This window comes from Dryobates pubescens, chromosome Z (assembly GCF_014839835.1).
Source record: "Dryobates pubescens isolate bDryPub1 chromosome Z, bDryPub1.pri, whole genome shotgun sequence".
NCBI lineage: Eukaryota > Metazoa > Chordata > Aves > Piciformes > Picidae > Dryobates > Dryobates pubescens.
In genome coordinates, this window is record NC_071657.1 from 33,795,469 (window position 1) to 33,815,291 (window position 19,823).

General features: G+C 39.1%; 1 protein-coding gene across 1 annotated transcript in view; it reads right to left on the reverse strand.

Moving 5' to 3' along the window:
* Positions 1–1,336: 1,336 nt before the first annotated feature.
* The window catches only part of AUH (AU RNA binding methylglutaconyl-CoA hydratase), a gene marked incomplete at its 5' end in the record, with an annotated part of 122,163 nt that continues 103,676 nt past the window's right edge, over positions 1,337–19,823 (reverse strand). The window contains 4 exons of the mRNA XM_054177758.1: positions 1,337–1,824; positions 2,308–2,355; positions 4,090–4,140; positions 8,648–8,835. Coding sequence (XP_054033733.1) covers positions 1,747–1,824; positions 2,308–2,355; positions 4,090–4,140; positions 8,648–8,835 — 365 coding nt within the window. The remainder of the gene's footprint in view (positions 1,825–2,307; positions 2,356–4,089; positions 4,141–8,647; positions 8,836–19,823) is intronic.

Here is a 19,823-nt window from a genome sequence, read left to right on the forward strand (position 1 = left end):
GACTCAAATTGATACCTTCTCCTGAGGAAAGGAATAGAGAGACCACTGTAACGGTAAAATTATTTTCTGAGATCAAATCTACTAGTTAAAGGTACGAATCCACACAGTCTTATGCCACAGCATTTACAGTTATTAGATTTTTTTAAACAGACATTCATAGAAGCTACTTAATCAGCACTTGTTAGAAAAACAGAGGCAGCCCTATAAACAGACTATTTCAAAGTTATGAAACAGAAATCCATCAGCATAGACTCAGTATTTTTTTCTCCTATTAACATAATTATTTCCTACTCAGTAAAAATGAAAATTACATGTTAGCATTTCAAAAACAGGAGAAAATGACCCTCTAGGCTTTATATGACTATCAAAACAAGCACTACTACTTTATTTGCAAATTATTGTGCATGAAATGATCGACTCAGCAAGTCTACCAGTCAACAAAGTGTGTGCTCCACCAGTTATAACCAATTTACATGTAATGATATGTCTAAATATGAATTTAAATGAGTTCTTGTCATTTCATGTTGATCAGCTGCTTTATCATTATAGATACAGACAGTGACCACAGTTAATGTTGCAGAAACAATAGAGCCTGCACAAGTTTTGCCAGCCAATGGTAACCAAGCATAAAGAAATTTGTTTTCATACAAAAAAAGACTGCCTCTGATTGCTAAGCCATGTTTATTTCCCAGTCAAGTTAACAAAAATACTTTCTACGAGGTTATTTTCAGGCATTTGCCGCATGTTCACAGTAAATATACAGTATGAGTCACAGCAGTTTTCTCACCTTATAACCTACTGATTTCTCATTCAATGTACGAAAAGAACCCTGAGGCCACCACAGAATAAAGAACAGTATCATCCCCGTTGTATATAAATATACACTAGTAGGACCTGCAAAAAGAATAGTCTGGAGATTAAGAGAATTCTAGTTTCTTTAACAGAGCATTAGTTGCATCCCTGTACAACAACCATCAAAAATTTAAAATTAATGGGGCAAGGGAAACACAGCTCCTTCATGGCAGATAGTGCTGATCAGAGGACATGTTGGAAGAATGCAAGACAAAGCCAGGTTCAACATATAAGAATGCATAATTAAAGGCTGGCCTCAAAAGCCTTTAATATGATTAAATTAATGCAATGGCAATGACTTCATCAAAAGAATGCCATCATTTGCTAAAGTTCACTTTACATAGAATAGTGTCAGACAAATAAAACTTAACATTTTCAAAACAGTAATCCTTTTCATTTCCCTTAGCTTTATTAATAATGTACATATGTGGGTAGAATACTTGGAATTTTTACTGATATACAGAATCATTTGAGCACGTACTTGGTACAATTTCTTATTTTTGGTGTTTAGTGGTCACTTTTATGTTGACAAGATGATACAGCAGATTTATACTTAGCATCACATATAAGTTTTGTCTGTATAAAGAACTTAACAGAGCCTTTTCAGGTGTGGAATAGTACGTTTCATGTGTATGGTGTGTGTCATATGCTGCATGACCCCGTGACCTTGCCAATACACAGATGAACCTTCAGAAAATGTAATGAGCATGAGTTGACACGCATTTCTATCTGGGCCCAGTACAACTATGGACACATTCAAAATGTTGTAACACCAGTATGATTTGTTTTTACTTTGGTGGTTGTGATATTCCAGGTGCAGACTGAAGGTACACCTTAATGGTCCTTATAGCAGTAATTTTATCCCCCTTGTATTTTGAAAGGCATCAGCTTCTTTTATTCTCCCTTGTAGCGAGGAGGTCTCTTCTCTTTAAATGCAAGAAGACCTTCAATTCTATCTTTTGTTGGAATAGTCTGCAATGAGCAGAGTAACAATTCATTACTGACACCAAAAAACAATACAAAGAAAAGTATTTTTATACAACTCTTAGCTCTTCAATGAATCCAAAGTGTCACATACAATACAACAGAAAAACAGAACTAAAATGCCTAGTAAGATACAGAAAAGTATCCAAGGCACAATGTACGACCGAGAAACAATTTGGAAGGAGTATCTGTTCTACAAACAGATGACTCTGCACTGTATATAGCAAATAAGGTATATGGCTGGTGCTGCTTCACCACCTTCACCCTAAGAGACTTGGAAGGTAGATGGTTTTCTCTTAAACTACAACTCCCTAAATTTCTTATAAAAACAAAGTAGAAGGAAGGTCTAAATACAATGCCAAAATATTTGTTAACAATATCAAAAATTGATTTCTACTTGAAATTCTGCATGTTTTGTAACCGACACCAACAACACTTTCTGTGGTATTTTGTTTCATTGTAGTTACATACCTGAGCATAGCAAGCTTCTTCAATTGCTAAGCCTGTTACTAAGTCGACCTGAGGAAAAGAATGCAATGTTTTTTAAAACCATGGTTTTGTATACTTATTACAGATTATTTCCTGGCATCTAACTTAAATAATGTATTTCTATAAGCCACATATTAAAACACTTTTGCAAAGTTTTTTTTAATGCTACTTTAACACAGAAATGCTACGCTGCTATGTGGTGACAGTGTTAGTGGTAAATATTTCTGGAACAGTTTCCTTATTTGGTGATATGATTAGCATGTAATACCTTGTCAAAACAATGTATGTTCTTCAGTACAAATCATCTGGACTGAAAACTATTAGATGCTTCCACATTCATAATCATTTCATTTACTACAGGGGAAAAGATTTAATTACTGAATGATTTTTAAAACTCTTCTCAAATAAATTACTTTTCAAAATGTTAAGTAGGAACATGATGTGATGCCACAAAACAAACCTAAACTCAAGTTTCAAGGGATTTGAAGTAAAAAAGAGGCCAATGGCCCATACTGCATCATCACCTAGTTTTAATAATGTGTTTTCCTTTGCAAGTTGTTCATAACATTTGAAAAGGGTATATTTTTCCCTCACTCCACCGGTCTTAAGCATGGTCTGTTGCAGAACTTACCAGCTCTCCATGTGGCTGTTGGAAGGATTGTGGCTATGCACCACAAGCAATTTGTCAAGGGGAGATAAACTACAGGATAGATTACCAGAGGAAGCTGTGAAATCTCTGGAAGGTTTTAAAATAGCTTGAATGAACATTTGGCTCAACTGGTTTTGATACAGCAGATCTTGTATTGGAGCCCTAATTCTATGATTTTGACCTTTCATTCCACTATACCTGGTGGCTAGCTAATTTACCTTGCAGCATTTTGAACCCTGGGCACCAATAAAACACTTCTTGAATTCTGTCATTACTTGCTGAGAAAACCTAACATACTCTTTGCATAACAGCATCTGAGTTTTGTTCTCAGACCAAAATTTACCCGTAATTTGCTTTGCTGAACTCAGTTACACCACTGTTTGCTTTTAAGACTTGAAGGAAAAAAGGGACATTCTTAAATTTGTCTTCTTAGATTCAGATGTTGCATGCAGTGTGATCCCCTTTCCCTTGTCCCAGGTGGAACTATAAGGCCTCTTGGTACAAAGATTATGCATGTGCTTAACTTTAAACATGAATTGTCCTGCTGAGCTCACCAAGATGATTCACAAGCCTAAAGTAAAACACAGGTCCAGGCATGTTCAGGGCTGGCTTTTAATGAGTTTTAGAGCTAGGTCAATGGTATCCAAGAAGGAGAGGCAATCAGAACCAAGTAGGAAATAAGACTCCAGATAACCTATATTAAATTATTAAAAATAAACAATGTGCCTTTTGGCCTTTAACTTTATTAGTTACTAAACACTGAGAGCATTGATAGCCTTGACAGTACATGACTTCAAGGTTTCTTTCTGCCCAGCATTTGAAATATGACTTGTTCCTAGTAGTTTATATTTACTGTCTAAGCTTAATAATTAACAGAGTGCAATACTCTTGGACAGGTTACCAAGCCTCACTACAGAATTCAGCATCAACTTCAGGCTCAGGAGTATGAGACATAAAACAATTGCATTTCATCTTCTTTAAAAGTTTTGACTAAACAGATTTTGAAAGACTATCAACTGAGAAACTAAAAACAGTTCTTTAACAAAAAAAATCACTGCAGTAGATCTGTTTCAAAGTTGACTTTTGCTTACTCTTCAGAAAGTACAGATCCTTACCTCCATTCCCTGATTGATGGCCAATTTTGCAACTCTCATTGCTACTGGTCCCTAAAAGGAAAGAAAAAACCAATTTAGGTATCATCAAAATTACATCAATATTATGTAGTGAAGAATAAGCACGTGAATACTCTTACACTGGGACCCTCTAGACTCTGGACTTCTGTTAAATTTACAGTAAATAGGTCAAATACCTCACTATAATAGGCATTTACTTCCAAACATAAATTTCAATATTGAGAAAAAGTGAAAGTATATTGTTTCTCAAAGAACTCAATTTAAGCAGTGGTTTTGGTTTATATTTCAAAGGTGCTGAGCTTGTCCACTTTTGTCAAGATGGCTAAATTCCCTTCAAAACAAGGCTCAGAACAGCCGCTACAACAAAATATTGTCGTAAGATTTTGCAAGTCAATCTTTTGTATGTATTAGCACAAAATGGAGACAGGAAAAGATGTAATAATGGAATAAAATGAACTGATGCATCTTCAAACCTAAAACATACTACTGCAAAGCCTGCACTACTCAAGTGATGACATTCTTCCATGAGTAACTGAGGTCCCCACAGAGAAGCCTTTCCACCCTCCTCCTTGCTGAACAGCAGGAGATGTTTGTCACCTCAGTCCTTTGCCTATAACTAAGTACCAGCTTCTGAATGTTCAGATATTGCTTTAAAGAAGTGGCCTGCTGCTTTGGAAAAGCCAGTGCTTTTGAGTGCATGGAGGAGATTTAACCATAAATCAACCTTCCAGAATCACTGTATATTAAAATTTTTACTGTAATTTTCATGTTTGGTTTTATGCAAGGGTGTTAAAAGCACAAATGACCAATGACCAATGTTAAGTGCCATATTTGATCTGTAAATTTTGCATTTTCAATTAAAAATATGAGGTGTTACACTTGTGAACCAGTAAAGTGATTCACTAATTATTCTTTTCCTCTGCTACCTGGGACTGTCCACTTGAAAAGCAGGTTTATCAAAAACTCCACATTCACGCTCCTAGTCTGAACAAACAGCTTGCAGTTTGTGGGAACAGGGGAACAGGTATCAATCAGCTAACAGAGAGTGTCCTGTAAGGGTCATAATTCAACTTTTTACAAACATTTTCATGTTCTAAACCACAGGAACTCAGCAAATCCCATTTTAATTCTTTTATGAAAGACAGAGATGGGATGTAACTTAGAATGCATGGTAATAAGTGCATGGCTTTTTCATCAAGTTTCTACATAACTGACAGAAAGAAAACACAGCACTAGTAAATCAGTTTTGCTTTAATACTGAAATGACATTTAGCTTTATGTTTTCAAGATAGAAGGTACAATGAGATATGGCCACTTTCATATAGAATCACAGAATTGTTAGGACTGGAAGGGACCTCAAGGATCATCTAGTTCCAAGCCCCCTGCCATGGGCAGGGACACGTCACACTAGATCAGGTTTCAAGAGTCACATCCAGCCTGACCTTAAAAACCTCCAGGGACGAGGCTTTCACCACTCCTCTGGGGAACCTGTTCCAGTGTCTCACCACCCTCATGGTGAAGAATTTCTTTCTAACATCCAATCTGAATCTACCCATTTCTATCTTTGCTCCATTCCCCCTAGTCCTATCATTACCTGACACCCAAAAAACTCCCTCACCAACTTTCTTGTAGGCCCTCTTAAGATACTGGAAGGCCACAATAAAGACTCCTCAAAGCCTTCTCTTCTTCAGACTGAACAGCCCCAACTCTCTCAGTCTGTCCTCATAAGAGAGGTGCTCAGCCCTCTGATCATCCTCATGGCCCTTCTTTCGACACCTTCCAGCACCTCCAGATCCTTCCTCTAATAGGGGATCCAGAACTGGACACAGTACTCCAGGTGGGGTCTCACCAGAGCAGAGTAGAGGGGGAGAATCACCGCCCTTCACCTGCTGGCTATGCTTCTCTTGATGCAGCCCAGGATGTGATTGGCTTTCTGGGCTACAAGTGCACATTGCTGGCTCATGTTGAGCTTCTCATTCACCAGCACCCCCAAGTCATTTTCTTCAAGGCTGGTCTCAAGCCACTCACTGCCCAGCCTGTATCAGTGCTTGGGATTGCCCTGACCCAGATGCAGGACCTTGCACTTGGTCTTGTTGAACCTCATGAGGCTGTCATGCGCTCACCTCCCCAGCCTGTCAAGCTCCCTCTGGATGCCATCCATTCCCTTCAGCATGTCTGGTGCACCACACAGCTTGGTGTCATCAGCAAACTTGCTGAGGGTGCACTCAATGCCACTGTCCACTGTCCGTGTCACCAACAAATATGTTAAACAAGACTGGTCCCAGTACTGATCCCTGAGGGACTCCACTTGTCACTGGTGTCCACCTGGACATGGACTCATTGACAGCCATTCTTTGTGTGTGGCTCTCAAGCCAGTTCTTTACCCACTGAATGGTCCATCCATCAGACCCATACTGCACCAGCTTGGAGACCAGGATGTGGTGTGGGATAGTGTCAAAGGCTTTGCTCAGGTCCAGGTAAATGATGTCAGTTGCTCAGCCTTAATCTATTAATATTGTGGCCTTGTCATAGAAGGCCACCAGGTCTGTCAGGCAGGATTTGCCTTTGGTGAAGTCATGTTGATTGTACTCAATCACTTCTTTATTGTTATTCAGCCTCAGCAGTCCCTCCAGGAGGATCTGCTCCATGATCTTACCAGGCACAGAGGTGAGACTGACTGGAATATAGTTCCCTGGGTCATCCTTCTTTCCCTGTTTGAAAATGGGAGTTATGTTTCCCCTTTTCCAGTCAGTGGCAACCTCCCCGGACTGCCATGACTTTTGGAATATAACAGAGGGCAGTTTAGCAACCTCATCTGCCAGTTCCCTCAGCACCTGGGGTTGTCTCCCATTGGGTCCCATGGATTTGAACACTTTCAGGTTCTTCATATGGTCAGGAACCTGCTCTTCACTCACAATGGGCAGCTCCTTCTTCCAGTCCCTGCCATTATCTTCCCTTATTCTGGGAATGTGGCTGGAGCCCTTGCCAGTGAAGGCTGAGTTAAAGAAATCATTGAGCCTTCTTCTCCATGTCACTCATCACCAGCTCACCTGTTTCCTTTCTAAGGGGGCCCACACCTTCCTTAGTCTTCTTTTTACCATTACAGAAACTTCCACTGTTCCCCTTGATCTCCCTGGCTAGATTTAATTCTAACTGAGCTTTAGCTTTTCTAACCAGGTCTCCTGCTGCTCAGACAGCTTCCTTATATGCCCCCCATTACAGCTGTCCTTGTGCAGTTTCTTTTTGTCCGACAGCATGTCCACTCTTCACCCATAAGCTCTCTACCAGCTCATCATTCTTCCCCAGGTGGAGCTCCACTGATTCCAGCTGGTCACCGATACAGTATCTGTATCACTAAGGTTGGAAGAGACCTCAAAGGTCATCGAGTCCTCATGACTAGAGTAGGGAGGACACTACTGCCCACTGCACGCTTGAACTCACAACCTTCCCATTAAGGGTCTTATGTGCTACCAACTGAGCCACATGGGATTAACAATATAGAGAGCAACACCTCCTCCCCCCCTACCTTGCCTGTCCTTCCTAAAGTGCTTGTACCATCTAACCCTACATTCCAGTCATGGGAATCATCTCACCAAGTTTCAGTGATAGCCACTATGTCATAGCATTCCAGCAGCACAGTGGCCCTTAATTCATCCTGTTTGTTGCCCAAGCTGTGTGCATTTGCACAGAGGCTCTTCAGCTGGGCTGGCCATGCCACCCTCTTAGGTGAAACCCCCTTGATTCCCTTGGGTTGTTCCAGTGAGTCATCCTTGGCTTGCCTCAGGGCAACAAGTGGAGAGCCCTTGCTAGCACTGCATCCCTCTGCATCTGGTGAGCTGCCCCAATGTTTGTCACAGGCAAGCAGGAGATTAACAACCCTTCCCTCTTCAAACCTAGTTTAAAGCCCTATCAATGAGCTCTGCTAACTCCTGCCCCAGAATCCTTCTGTCCCTCTGGGACAGGTGCATCCCTTTGGTTGCTTGCAGCTCTGGTGTCCTGTAAACTGAGCTGTGATCACAAAATTCAACCCCTTGTCAATGCCACCAGCCCCAGAGCCATGAATTGACCTCTTGGCTCTTCCTAAACGTTCCCTTGTCCATTGATGACATCAGAGGGATGGAGGACAACACGACTGGAGCTTCTGATCCCTTTAGCAGTTTCCCCAAGGTCCTGACTTTTTGCCTCTCTTCTGAAGTGCTCAGTGGATACAGAATAACCTATTAAGATAACTACTATACTGAAAAAAAACCAACTCACATACCTTTTTTTTTTTTTTTTAAACTTGAAAGCAAAAATACACAAGGACAGACTGTATCATGCCAACATAAGGACTGACAAGAGCTTATAGCTTCACTGTGAAATAATTACCAAATAACACCATTCAACACATGAGACAAAAATGACCAGATTGCTTTCCACGTAACTAGGATGGCTTTTTAATTCATAACTTCATGACTGTTTTTTCTTAGTACAATTGGTTCTTTTTCAGTTTTAATGTTTGGTAAAAGCTAAAAACCAAAATCAAAATAATTTGGTTTACCTGAGGCAAAAATTCTCTTGCCAGAGCTAATGCTCTTCTGTATGCAGCATCTCCTGTTTCATTCTGTTCTACCACATGGCTAATCAATCCTATTGATTTTGCTTCTTCTCCATCTACAACACGTGCAGAGAAAATCAGTTCTTTTGCCAAAGACACTCCAATTGTGCGAGGTAACCTCTGTGTCCCACCTAAGGTTTAGAAAAAGAGAAAATCTAAGGGTTAGTTTCCCATCCATTTATACCACAAATGTTAATGCCCTGAGTTAAGTATTTTGAATTTCTCAAACAATTATACGAACATACAGAAATTAAGCTTTCATATAATGGCCTTCCTAAATTCTTTACTCAGTTTTGAAACTACATCTAAAATGAAATCAATAGGTTTGTTTCTCAGTAAGACACATAGATAACTAAAAAGAGGTATTACTAATAAAGATTACAGCTACAGCCAAGTTACCACATTCGTATCAACCAAAAGCTGAAGGAAGATTACTTGGCAGTAATCACCACTTCCAAAACCTCTGCTTCTTTTTAACAATCTGTAGACTTCTATGATATTCATCACCATAAGACAAACACTTTTGAAGAGCTATACTCCAAAAACTTAAATACTCTAATTATTACTATTCCATGCTAAAACCACTAGACAAAGTCCCTAAAATGTCATGGTTTGTCTCTTCTGGCTTCCATATTATTGTTGAAATTTTAAAGATTGGTCACAAAAACTATGGAAGGACAATGGCAGGTGTGGAACAGCACAGGCTACTGCTAACCCTAGTTAGCTCTTATTACCACACTAAAAACTTCTTTGGCAGATAAGCAATTTAAGAAGGTCAGTAACCAGTAACTACATTAACCTGACATGAAGATTGCTTAGTCGGACCAACAACTTAACTACTTTTCAGTGAGAATGTGGAAATAAACATTATCAAAACTGAAGCAGACTCAAATCACAGAAGCAGATATTTGTGTGAACTAAAGCAGCCAAAATGACCCTCATCCAGGAGAAAGGATTTTGAAAATGTACAATGCTTACCATTTTGACATGGATTTGAGAGAAATATTCAATTGATATAGATAGTCTGTTAAGTAAAAATTTCTTTTGAAACAGCTATTTCTGCAAAAGTATGCCTGTATATTCATATATAAACATATGCAAATACACAAGAACAATATTTACAGGAGGTGTTCAAAGGGAGGTGGTACAGCACTGGATTAATGTGTGTTATACAAAATAGATTAATTTCTGCTAGAGAATGATGGACCAAGATAGTATTTTATTGAAGCCATTCGATTCTGAGACTGATGTTTCCAGAAAATATTTTAAATACATCTCAGAGAGGAAAAAAACTGACTGGAAACAAACAAAAAAATTTTGTGGTTCAGTTATTCAGCTTTCAAGTGTTGTTGGGGTTTTTTTATGAATAAGAAGTTTCAGTACTACTGTGTTCCCCATAAAACCAGATTTGCCTTTGAACAGGTCACCTCACACAAAAATGCAAAAGGTTTCAGGGATTTCTGCCCTATGCCTTTCTAGAATTATTACAAACGCATGATCTATAGTAAAACATGAGAAGTATCTTTCAGGCTGAAACTGGAGTAATTAAAAAATTGCTTAGAGTTACAACAGTTAAAATAAATTTTGTAGAACAACCTTCATAAACACAAATTACATTACATTCTCTACAGTCCAATCACTCTGAGAATATTTCAGCAAGACTGTCCTAACAGCAACAGGAACCCCTCTCCAATAAATTCTGCTAATTCTGCTAGTTGTACGACTAAGCTAGTGATGGTGCTAGGGGGAAAATTTTGCTAACAACATAAATCAGAGAAACTCTCTACTTAAGGCATTTTTATGAAAGGGGTGGGAACAAATAAAACAAATCCCCTTGTAGAACACTACAAACCCTGAAGTCTAAACCTTTCTATTAGCCTTGGCTGCCTCACCTGTGATATTCACAAAGAATAAATAAAGCTGTAGGTATCAACCTTGATATCAGAAGTACATGCCATAAAAATGTGAGCTGTTTTCTCTAGAAGCTTACTACTTCTGATACTGAGCTGTACTACCATCACCACAAATACTATGTTTTTTCATTTGTTTGTTTTAAATACTTAACATGTCTCTTAACTCCTGACCCAAACAAGTTGTCAAAACTTTATCTATGTCTATTGTAATACGTACTTTAAGTGTACATGGGAACATAGCAAATGAATAGCCTGATTCTCCATAGGAATAGTTTAGTCACAAATGATCCCTTTTATCATGGAATGTAATGGCATCCAGAAAAGTATCAGATTTGGCTTTTGATTAAAGAAAACCATTTGTCAAAATTGTAAGACCTGAAATCTTATGAGGCTGAATTTACTCACTCCACATCTTCTGCTTCTTCCTTGATTGCTATACTCAGTATTTTTTTCTACTTAGTACTCTCCACTTCCTTTTCTGTTTTATCTACTCTATTACTGCTTTTACCAGGAAACGTTGAAAACAAAATCTAATTGAGCAACAACATTTCATAACTTTGACCAAACAATGGATATGTTTAAGCATGAAATAGTGTTTATAGATTAAAAAAAATATTCTTGCCAATGACTTACACAATAATGATTAAAGAGCAAAAAAAGCAGACTATACTTTACGCTGTCTGTCTGCCTCCTACACTGCAAAGCCATTAAGCAGAGAAGCACAGTCTTTGATTAATATTCTCAGGACAGGAGCCAACAGTTCAGTGCATCAATCATATGTATTCAGTAGTAGGAATAAGATATATGCACATAGAAAAGTAGTAAGGTCCAATTAATCAAATGTAAAAAACACACTAAAATACATTCAACATACTAAAATTACATTCATTTATGAAGAAAAGGCAGAAGGTATACTGCAGATAGATGTTCTGTTTTGGTAATACGTGTATAATGCCTGCCAACTACAATCAGAGCTAAAGGAAGTAACACCCACTGTTCAAAGACATTACTTAACCAAGGCATTTCATCTAAATGTAGAGCAGAAATTGATTGAAGAATAGTTGTTTCATCTTTATAAATTTAATGACATGGTATTTCCAGGACGAGTGATCTGGTATTACTCAGTATGCTGATAAAGTATTTGACATACAGTTGCAATGTAAATGCCTTCTTATCTGAGGTGGTATATACTCAATGTTACAAAACTGTAAACAGCAATTTTACCTGATGCCCTTGCTCATGAGAAAAGACAGTAAATACAAGACTGCTACGATCTTGTACAAAAATTGTTAGGCACTTTTCTCTCTCTTTAACAAATAGTTGATTCTGTATGAATATTTATTTACTGTCAGCAATTCATCAATTACAAAATATGCATACAACTGCTTCGGATTAAGGGAATTACGTGATAAATTCCCAAGAGTATATCCAACAAGATGAAGCAACTAACTTACTGGAAATAGATTCATCATTCTGGCAGAGAATATCTACAGTCAGTACTTTCTCATAGCTGAGGGCTCTGTCAAAACACATTAGAAAAACAATCCTCTTCTGACAATAAATCCAAATTTTAATTCAGTAATAATCCTGTTTATTAAGTCAAGTAAAAATTAATTGTTCCATCTTATCCTTTCTACCATGAGCTTTGTTTGATTCACAGTAGAGTGATTTAACTGACAGGTTTCTAGATTTTTTTCTTTCTGTCTTTCAAGGCTACTGTGCCTTTGTAAATTTTACAAATAATCAGTGGTGAACCTAAAGTCTGTCAGACACAAACCACCTGATTATTCAAGTCAATCAAGAAATAGCTCAAATGTATCTTCACAATTCTTTTGCAGAAAGCTGTAAGAAGCAGATTTTTCCCCTTTCTGCTCAAACTCTCAGAAATACAGAGCACAGAAACCTGCTGACTGTAACACTGAATCCTTAACAATATGCACCTATAAATAAACTAGCATGGATACAATGATTATTTTTATTTAATAGTTTACATCATTAAATCACATTTTGAAAGTCCATGTAATAAACACCCTTTTCTCGTTTAAATTCCCTGCCATTCACTGCTAAGTTAAATAGTTTTCAAAATTTTAAACTTTCTAAAAGCCTAAATACTCTACCAAGACAGTATTTAATACCAGGTTTCCAGCAGACTGTTTTCCGTATTAGGCCTTGATCCTGCAAAGTTGTACATATTTCAATTACCTTAAGTCTTCAAGGGCTCAAACTTTGCTTCCATGGAGAAAATGAAGAGCCCTTCACCGGCAAAAATGGAATAACCAACTAACAATCACAACAAGCTTAGATTGGGAAAGACATCAACAAAGATGCAAGTGATGGGGTAAAAACTGGAATGGAGAAGAAAATACAACAGCATCTCTGTTAGGGGAGAAAAGCACTGAACTGATAAGAGCACGTGAGGCCACTCTCATGTCTGGTCTTGTAAATCGGTGTATGGAAGAAGACTGGACACCTGAGTGAAGCCTGAGACAGCAGCCTGAGGCTGACTCAAAGGCTGCTTTGAGGCCTGTGATGAACGAGTTGGTTGAGCAAAATTTCATAATAGGTTGTGAAAGGGCTCAGGGAAGTCTGTCTTGCCAGTCAGCCTGAAGAAAGGTCTGTCAGGAACATCAGACATAACTCTACCTAAGACCAAAGAGGCAGGATGACCTGCTACCTATTCCAGCCTGGCAGTGGCAAACCCCAGGTCCAAAACTCCCAACTTAATTTGCAAATCAGTTAATTTTCACAATCTGTTTTATTAATTTGCATCTGTGGACCGGTTTATTTTAAAGCTTAGAATATACCAAACTGCCATACGTGGGTGCCTTAAAGGTGTCAGCATGAATCAGAGGAATGTAGTACTTGGCTTGAAGATGTACCAGCATTTACGATGCATGGGAGACAGTGTAGATACACTTCCAGAATTCACTAGCAATTAATCACAGTTTTTGTACAGAAACATTAAATTGTCAGGTAATTTAGCAAAACTAATTTATTTCCAAAATAAGTAATCCTTTTGTAGATTGAGAAAGATAGATGATGGTTTCCCCACAGATAGCTGCATACATGAAATGCATGGAAACAAAAAATGCTTTTGGAACACACTTTTTATAAAATGGATTAAATTTCAAAAGGGATTTTATGTCTGGTGTAAGGATCTTATTGCAGATTTCCCTTGTAAGTGTGGTACAGCCAACTGCATGGACCCCACTGTCATCCTAAACACTGCTTAACACAGATCTACGTTACCCCCTGTGGACTCCCAGGACCCATAGTATCTGCCATGCAAACACTGACAATCAGTTTTTAAAACTGAAATTATTTGAGAAAGAGAAGAGAAATGCCTAACATTAACCTACTCATTAACTTTTACTTACATGTAAACAAATGCGACAAGCACGTGAACACACAGATATTAAGTAAGGTGACATTACTTGCTCTTGTCATTTGGGAATGCAGTGTCTGAACGTGAACATAAATGAAATTCAAAAGTACACACACATTAAAACAGAACACATCTTGCTGCACATAGAAATTAATGGATCAAGAGAAAGCATTTTTAAGTTTCACCAACAGATTTATGAAGGCATTACTCAGCTGTAACAACAGGTTGAAGGTTGAGACCAGTGCTGGTCTGTATGATCATACTTTATGTGGGCTTTATGAGCAATATTAGGTAAAAACTTCATTTCACTTGTATTTTAAATGAATAAAAAATTTCATAGTCCACATTCTCACAGTTTTGGATTGACTATGAAAATTAAAATTTTAATTCATGTAAAACTCATGAAAGTAAAAAGCAGACGTGAGAAAAACTATTTTCATTACGTAGAGCAAGTGAAATACAGAAAAATTAATTATCACAATAGCATCCTATTTTTATTTACATTTTTTAAGAGATCACAGTCCCAAATCAGGGCAATTACTTCAATTTTTAATGGACAGAACTGAAATAAAGAAACAACAAGCAAAGCAAAAAACATCCTATTATATCTGAATTCTTCACTGCTTAGGAGAAAATGACTTAAATGTTTTCCTCACTCCAGTGCTCTCCTTATAGAAATCTAACAATTTAGCCTTTCACATAGCAAATAAATCCATGACTGTGCTAACCCCCCCAAACCAGTTCCTTTTCCTAACCCAATTCTTTCTCCTATCCTGACTATTATGAAATTAATCTGCTTTCAACTGGTCCAAAGTAATGGGCTTTTAAGAATTTACCTCCGAATTTATTCACCCATGAAATTCCCTGACTTGAGCAGCACTAAAGGAGGATCAGCAGCTAACTGAATGGGAGCCCAGGGAAAACAGAAAAATCAGTGAGCCTGTAGGAGGACACAACCCTGTCTAGTTCAGCTGTCAAATCTGAAGAAAGCAGAGTGCTCTCTCTTCTGATATATATATGTAAAATGAACTCGTACATATGAAGCATCCCTGAGTAGGATGCCCTCCCAGATGAGGCAGCCATACACTACAGCCTCACTGCACCTAACCAACTCTATAGGCAATAACACAGTAACACTTTAAAGTGCTTTGAAACCACAGACTATAGCAAATCATTCAAAGTTGGCACACACTAATCTAAGAATCTGCAATGTAAAAAGCAAGCTCATTAGAAAAACAGAAATTAATTTTGAGATACCAAGTCTGATATGCAGAAATACTTCTAACTTTTTTAGGTTTATGTATTAGAGTTTTTAGCACTGTCTAAGAGTGCCAGAAAAGCATTCTGTTCTTTTTACTTTCTAGGCTGATCTGTTTCTTATTTTACAGTAATAGTTGACATGTGAAGAAATAATCACTGCTGTTACCAGAATTTCTGTAAGCCTCATGAATAACTGAAATGTTGGGGGGTTTGGTACATGCTAATTTATATTTGTAATGTTACATTACTTAGAATCACAGAATTGTTGGAAGGGACCTCAAGGATCATCTAGTTCAACTCCCCTGACATGGGCAGGCACACCTCATACTAGATCACCTAGGTCAGAGCCACATCCAGCCTGGCCTTAAAAACCTCAGGGGATGGGGCTTCCACCACCTCCCAGGGCAACCTGTTCCAGTGTCTCACCACCATCATGGTGAAAAACTTCCCCATGCATCCCTCCCCAGCTATCTTGTAGGCCCCCTGCATATACTGGAAGGCCACAATAAAGTCTCCTCAAAGCCTTCTCTTCTCCAGACTGAACAGCCCCAACTTTCTCAGTCTGTCCTCATAAGAGAGGTGCTCCAGCCTTCTGATCATCCTCATGGCCCTTCTCTGGACATCTTCCAGCACCTCCAGATCCTTCCTCTAATAGGGGATCCAGAACTGGACACAGTACTCCAGGTGGGGTCTCACCAGAGCAGAGTAGAGGGGGAGAATCACTGCCCTTGACCTGCTGGCTATGCTTCTCTTGATGCAGCCCAGGCTGTGATTGGCTTTCTGGGCTACAAGTGCACATTGCTGGCTCATGTTGAGCTTCTCATCCACCAGCACCCCCAAGTCATTTTCTTCAAGGCTGGTCTCAAGCCACTCACTGCCTGGCTTATATCAGTGCTTGGGATTGCCCTGACCCAGATGCAGGACCTTGCACTTGGTCTTGTTGAACCTCATGAGGTTGTCATGGGCTCACCTCCCCAGCCTGTCAAGCTCCCTCTGGATGCCATCCCTTCCCTCCAGTGTGTCTGGTGCACCACACAGCTTGGTGTTGTCAGCAAACTTGCTGAGGGTGCACTCAATGCCACTGTCCACTGTCCGTGTCGCCAACAAAGATGTTAAACAAGACTGGTCCCAGCACTTGTACATGGACCCATTGACAGCCACCCTTTGTGTGCGGCTCTCAAGCCAGTTCTTTACCCACTGAATGGTCCATCCATCAGACCCACACTGCACCAGCTTGGAGACCAGCATGTGGTGCAGGACAGTGTCAAAGGCTTTGCTCAGGTCCAGGTAAATGATGTGTGATGGTTTAACCCACCTATATCAACAAAAGCTCGGCTGAACTCAGTTGGCAAAGCAAAAATGGAAAAGTTGTATTTACAAACCTACAATGGAATGCAGTGAATATGTACAAAATATAAAGATTTACAATATTATACAAGTTTTTACAAAAAACAAATAGCACAGAAATCCCCTAGTCCAGAGGATGCTGCCTTGCTTCCCCCCCAACCTCTCCCCTTTTTCCTTCAGTTAATTAGAAGAAAAGAGAAAAGGAGAGATGTTAGGGAAAATTTCATGTAGTTCAAAAGTGCTGTTAAGAAGTTAGTAATGCTTATTTCAACTTCAGCTGATAACAGGTCTCTGTTCAACAAGAAAAACAGCCTGCAGGCCAGCAGAAAAACGGAACAGGAATAGAATGTAAGATCATAAAACTACATCCCACACATCTACCAATGAAAATTCATTTAGAACAATCTTTCACTTTCCTTTTCTTAAAGGCACATCCTGAAACTATCACAATCCACCTCTTCTAAACAATTTCATTGGCTGTTAGTACTGTTCATCTAATCTAAACCAATATCTGCCTTTTCTTAAAGGCTATCGCATGATGCCATTTCCTTGGCCTTCATCTATTAATGTTGTGACCTCATCATAGAAGGCCACCAGATTTGTCAGGTAGGAAGAAGTTCTTCATAGAAAGAGTGATTGGCCATTGGAAGGGCTGCCCAGGGAGGTGGTGGAGTTGTTTAGGAAGAGACTTGATGGGGTGCTTGGTGCCATGGTTTAGTTGATTAGGTGGTGTTGGATGATAGGTTGAACTTGATGATCTCAAAGGTCTTTTCCAACCTGGTTAATTCTGATCTATTTGCCCTCGGTAAAGCCATAATAATTGTGCCAAATCACCTCTTTGTTAATTCTTCTGCCATGACTTTTGGAATATGATGGAGAGAAGTTTAGCAACCTCATCTGCCAGTTCCCTCAGCACCTGGGGGTGTCTCCCGTTGGGTCCTATGGACTTTCAGGTTCTTCAGATGGTCATAATCCTCATCTTCACTCACAATGGGCAGTTCCTTCTTCCAGTCCCTGACATTATCTTCCATTATTCTGGGAGTGTGGCTGGAGCCCTTGCCAGTGAAGACTGAAGAAGTCATTGAGGACCTCATCCTTCTCCATGTCACTTGTCACCAGTTCACCTGTGTCCTTTTTGAGAGGGTCCATGCCTTCCTTAGTCCTCTTCTTACCATTAATATACCTACAGAAATTTTCACTGTTCCCCTTGATCTCCCTGGCTAGATTTAATTCTAACTGAGCTTCAGCTTTTCTAACCAGGTCTCTTGCTCTTCAGACAGCTTCCTTATATGCCCCCCATTACAGCTGTCCTCTCTTCCACTCCTTGTAGAGTTTCTTTTTATCCGACAGCATGCACAGGAGCTCCTTGCTCATCCAGGCAGGTCTCCTAGCATTCTTTCCTGCTTTCCTCTTTGTGGGTATACTTTGCTCCTGAACACAGAGAAGATGATCCTTGAACACTGACCAGTTGTCCTGGGTCCCTCTTCCCTCTAGGGCTTTGTCCCACCATACTTTGGCCAAAAGATCCCTGAAGTAATCCAAGTTCTTCATGTCTTAAGTCCAGAGTTGCAAGCTTGGGATATGTCTTCCTAGGTGCCCTGAGGATCTTAAATTCTATTGCTTCATGGTCACTGCAGTCAAGGCTATGCCTGAGCCTCACACTGCTTGCCAGCCCTTCCCTATTGGAAGGTCCAGCATAGCACCTTTCTCATTGGTTCCTCTTGCTATTCCTTATATTACCTATCTGCAAGAATAATTAAAATTTACATTAGAAATTAACAATTAAAATTAATTATCACAAGTGTAAACATAAACATGCATTCAGTATGTGTTACAGGATACTCTCCATGGGCTAATTTTGATCACATGGCTATTTCAAAACCTAGCTTTAAACCATCAAAGAGTTGTTTCCACAGACACAAGCACCCTTAGTAATTTCTGCTCAGTACCTCCAGACTGGCTATTAAAATATTAAAATCAAGAGATCTAAACACAGTGTCACCAAGGTTAGAAGAGACCTCAAAGATCATTGAATCCAACCTGTCACCACAGACCTCATGACTAGACCATGGCACCAAGTGCCATGTCCAATCCCCTCTTAAGACACATTAGGTTAGAAACCCATGAGAGATGCTGGGAGAGAACACATTTCCAAAGCCAGGATCACCTTTTACAGGATCTACAGGTATTTCTTTTTCTTTCAGTATACAAATATGAGTCAGTCACTACTCAGCTGTACTGAGAATAGCAGATACCCTCCAGGCGGTAATATGTGACATTCAAAGGCAGAAAGGTTACTAATACAACATAACTAAAGCAACTAGGAGATCCAAACTGCTTGTCTCTTTATCAGAAAGTCACATATCTTTACTATTTTTGACTGACCCCTTGTTCCATTTATTGCTGTTGAGGATCAAATTTTAGAGGTCAGGTAGGAATAGTGCAGTGTTTAGAGTTTATACTGCTATTAAAAAAAACAGACAAAAGACAGAGCATTTAAATTTACTTTTATTCCCTCACTGATAAATACTGTTTACTTAAATTCACATTGCTGTTTTGGGAATCAGGGCTTTCAAGGACATTACCCTCCAAATTTGGTAAAAAAAACCCAAACAACTCACTTTATATACATGTAAGCTTTCTAAGGATATATAACAACTTGAATATGTATGGAACAGATTTTCTACCAGGGTTTTTCCTGTGTAACGACGGACTTAACCTAATAAACCTGAACTGGTATTTTAATACCTTATTGTTTGGGATTACTCAGACATTTTTCCTTAATAGTCAAACCCCAAAAGCCAGTAACCAACAAGAAATCAGCAAAGGAAGAGAGTAAACAAGCAATTATTTCCAGATTGTAGCTATCAGACTGTTACAACACTAAGGAGAGGAATTATATTAAGAAAACTCCTGCTGCTATGGCATAGCAATACAGCAAAGCTGCTGTTTACAGCATGCAACACAAAATGGCGGTGTGCAGTAGCACATCTTTCCCAACAGGTGGAGAAGCTAGTGCTAGATTCATGTCACCTAATCACACACAGATGAGTTGGTCTCTTCATGGACCTTTACAGTTTTATGGATCAGAAAATTTTTTATTTGCCTTACATCTTACATCTAAATTCCAGGAAGAAGGACATTTGGGATACATAGGCAGAAGGTAATGGAGCAATTAATCTACATCAGCTGTAAGAGGCAGGATAGCTGAGAA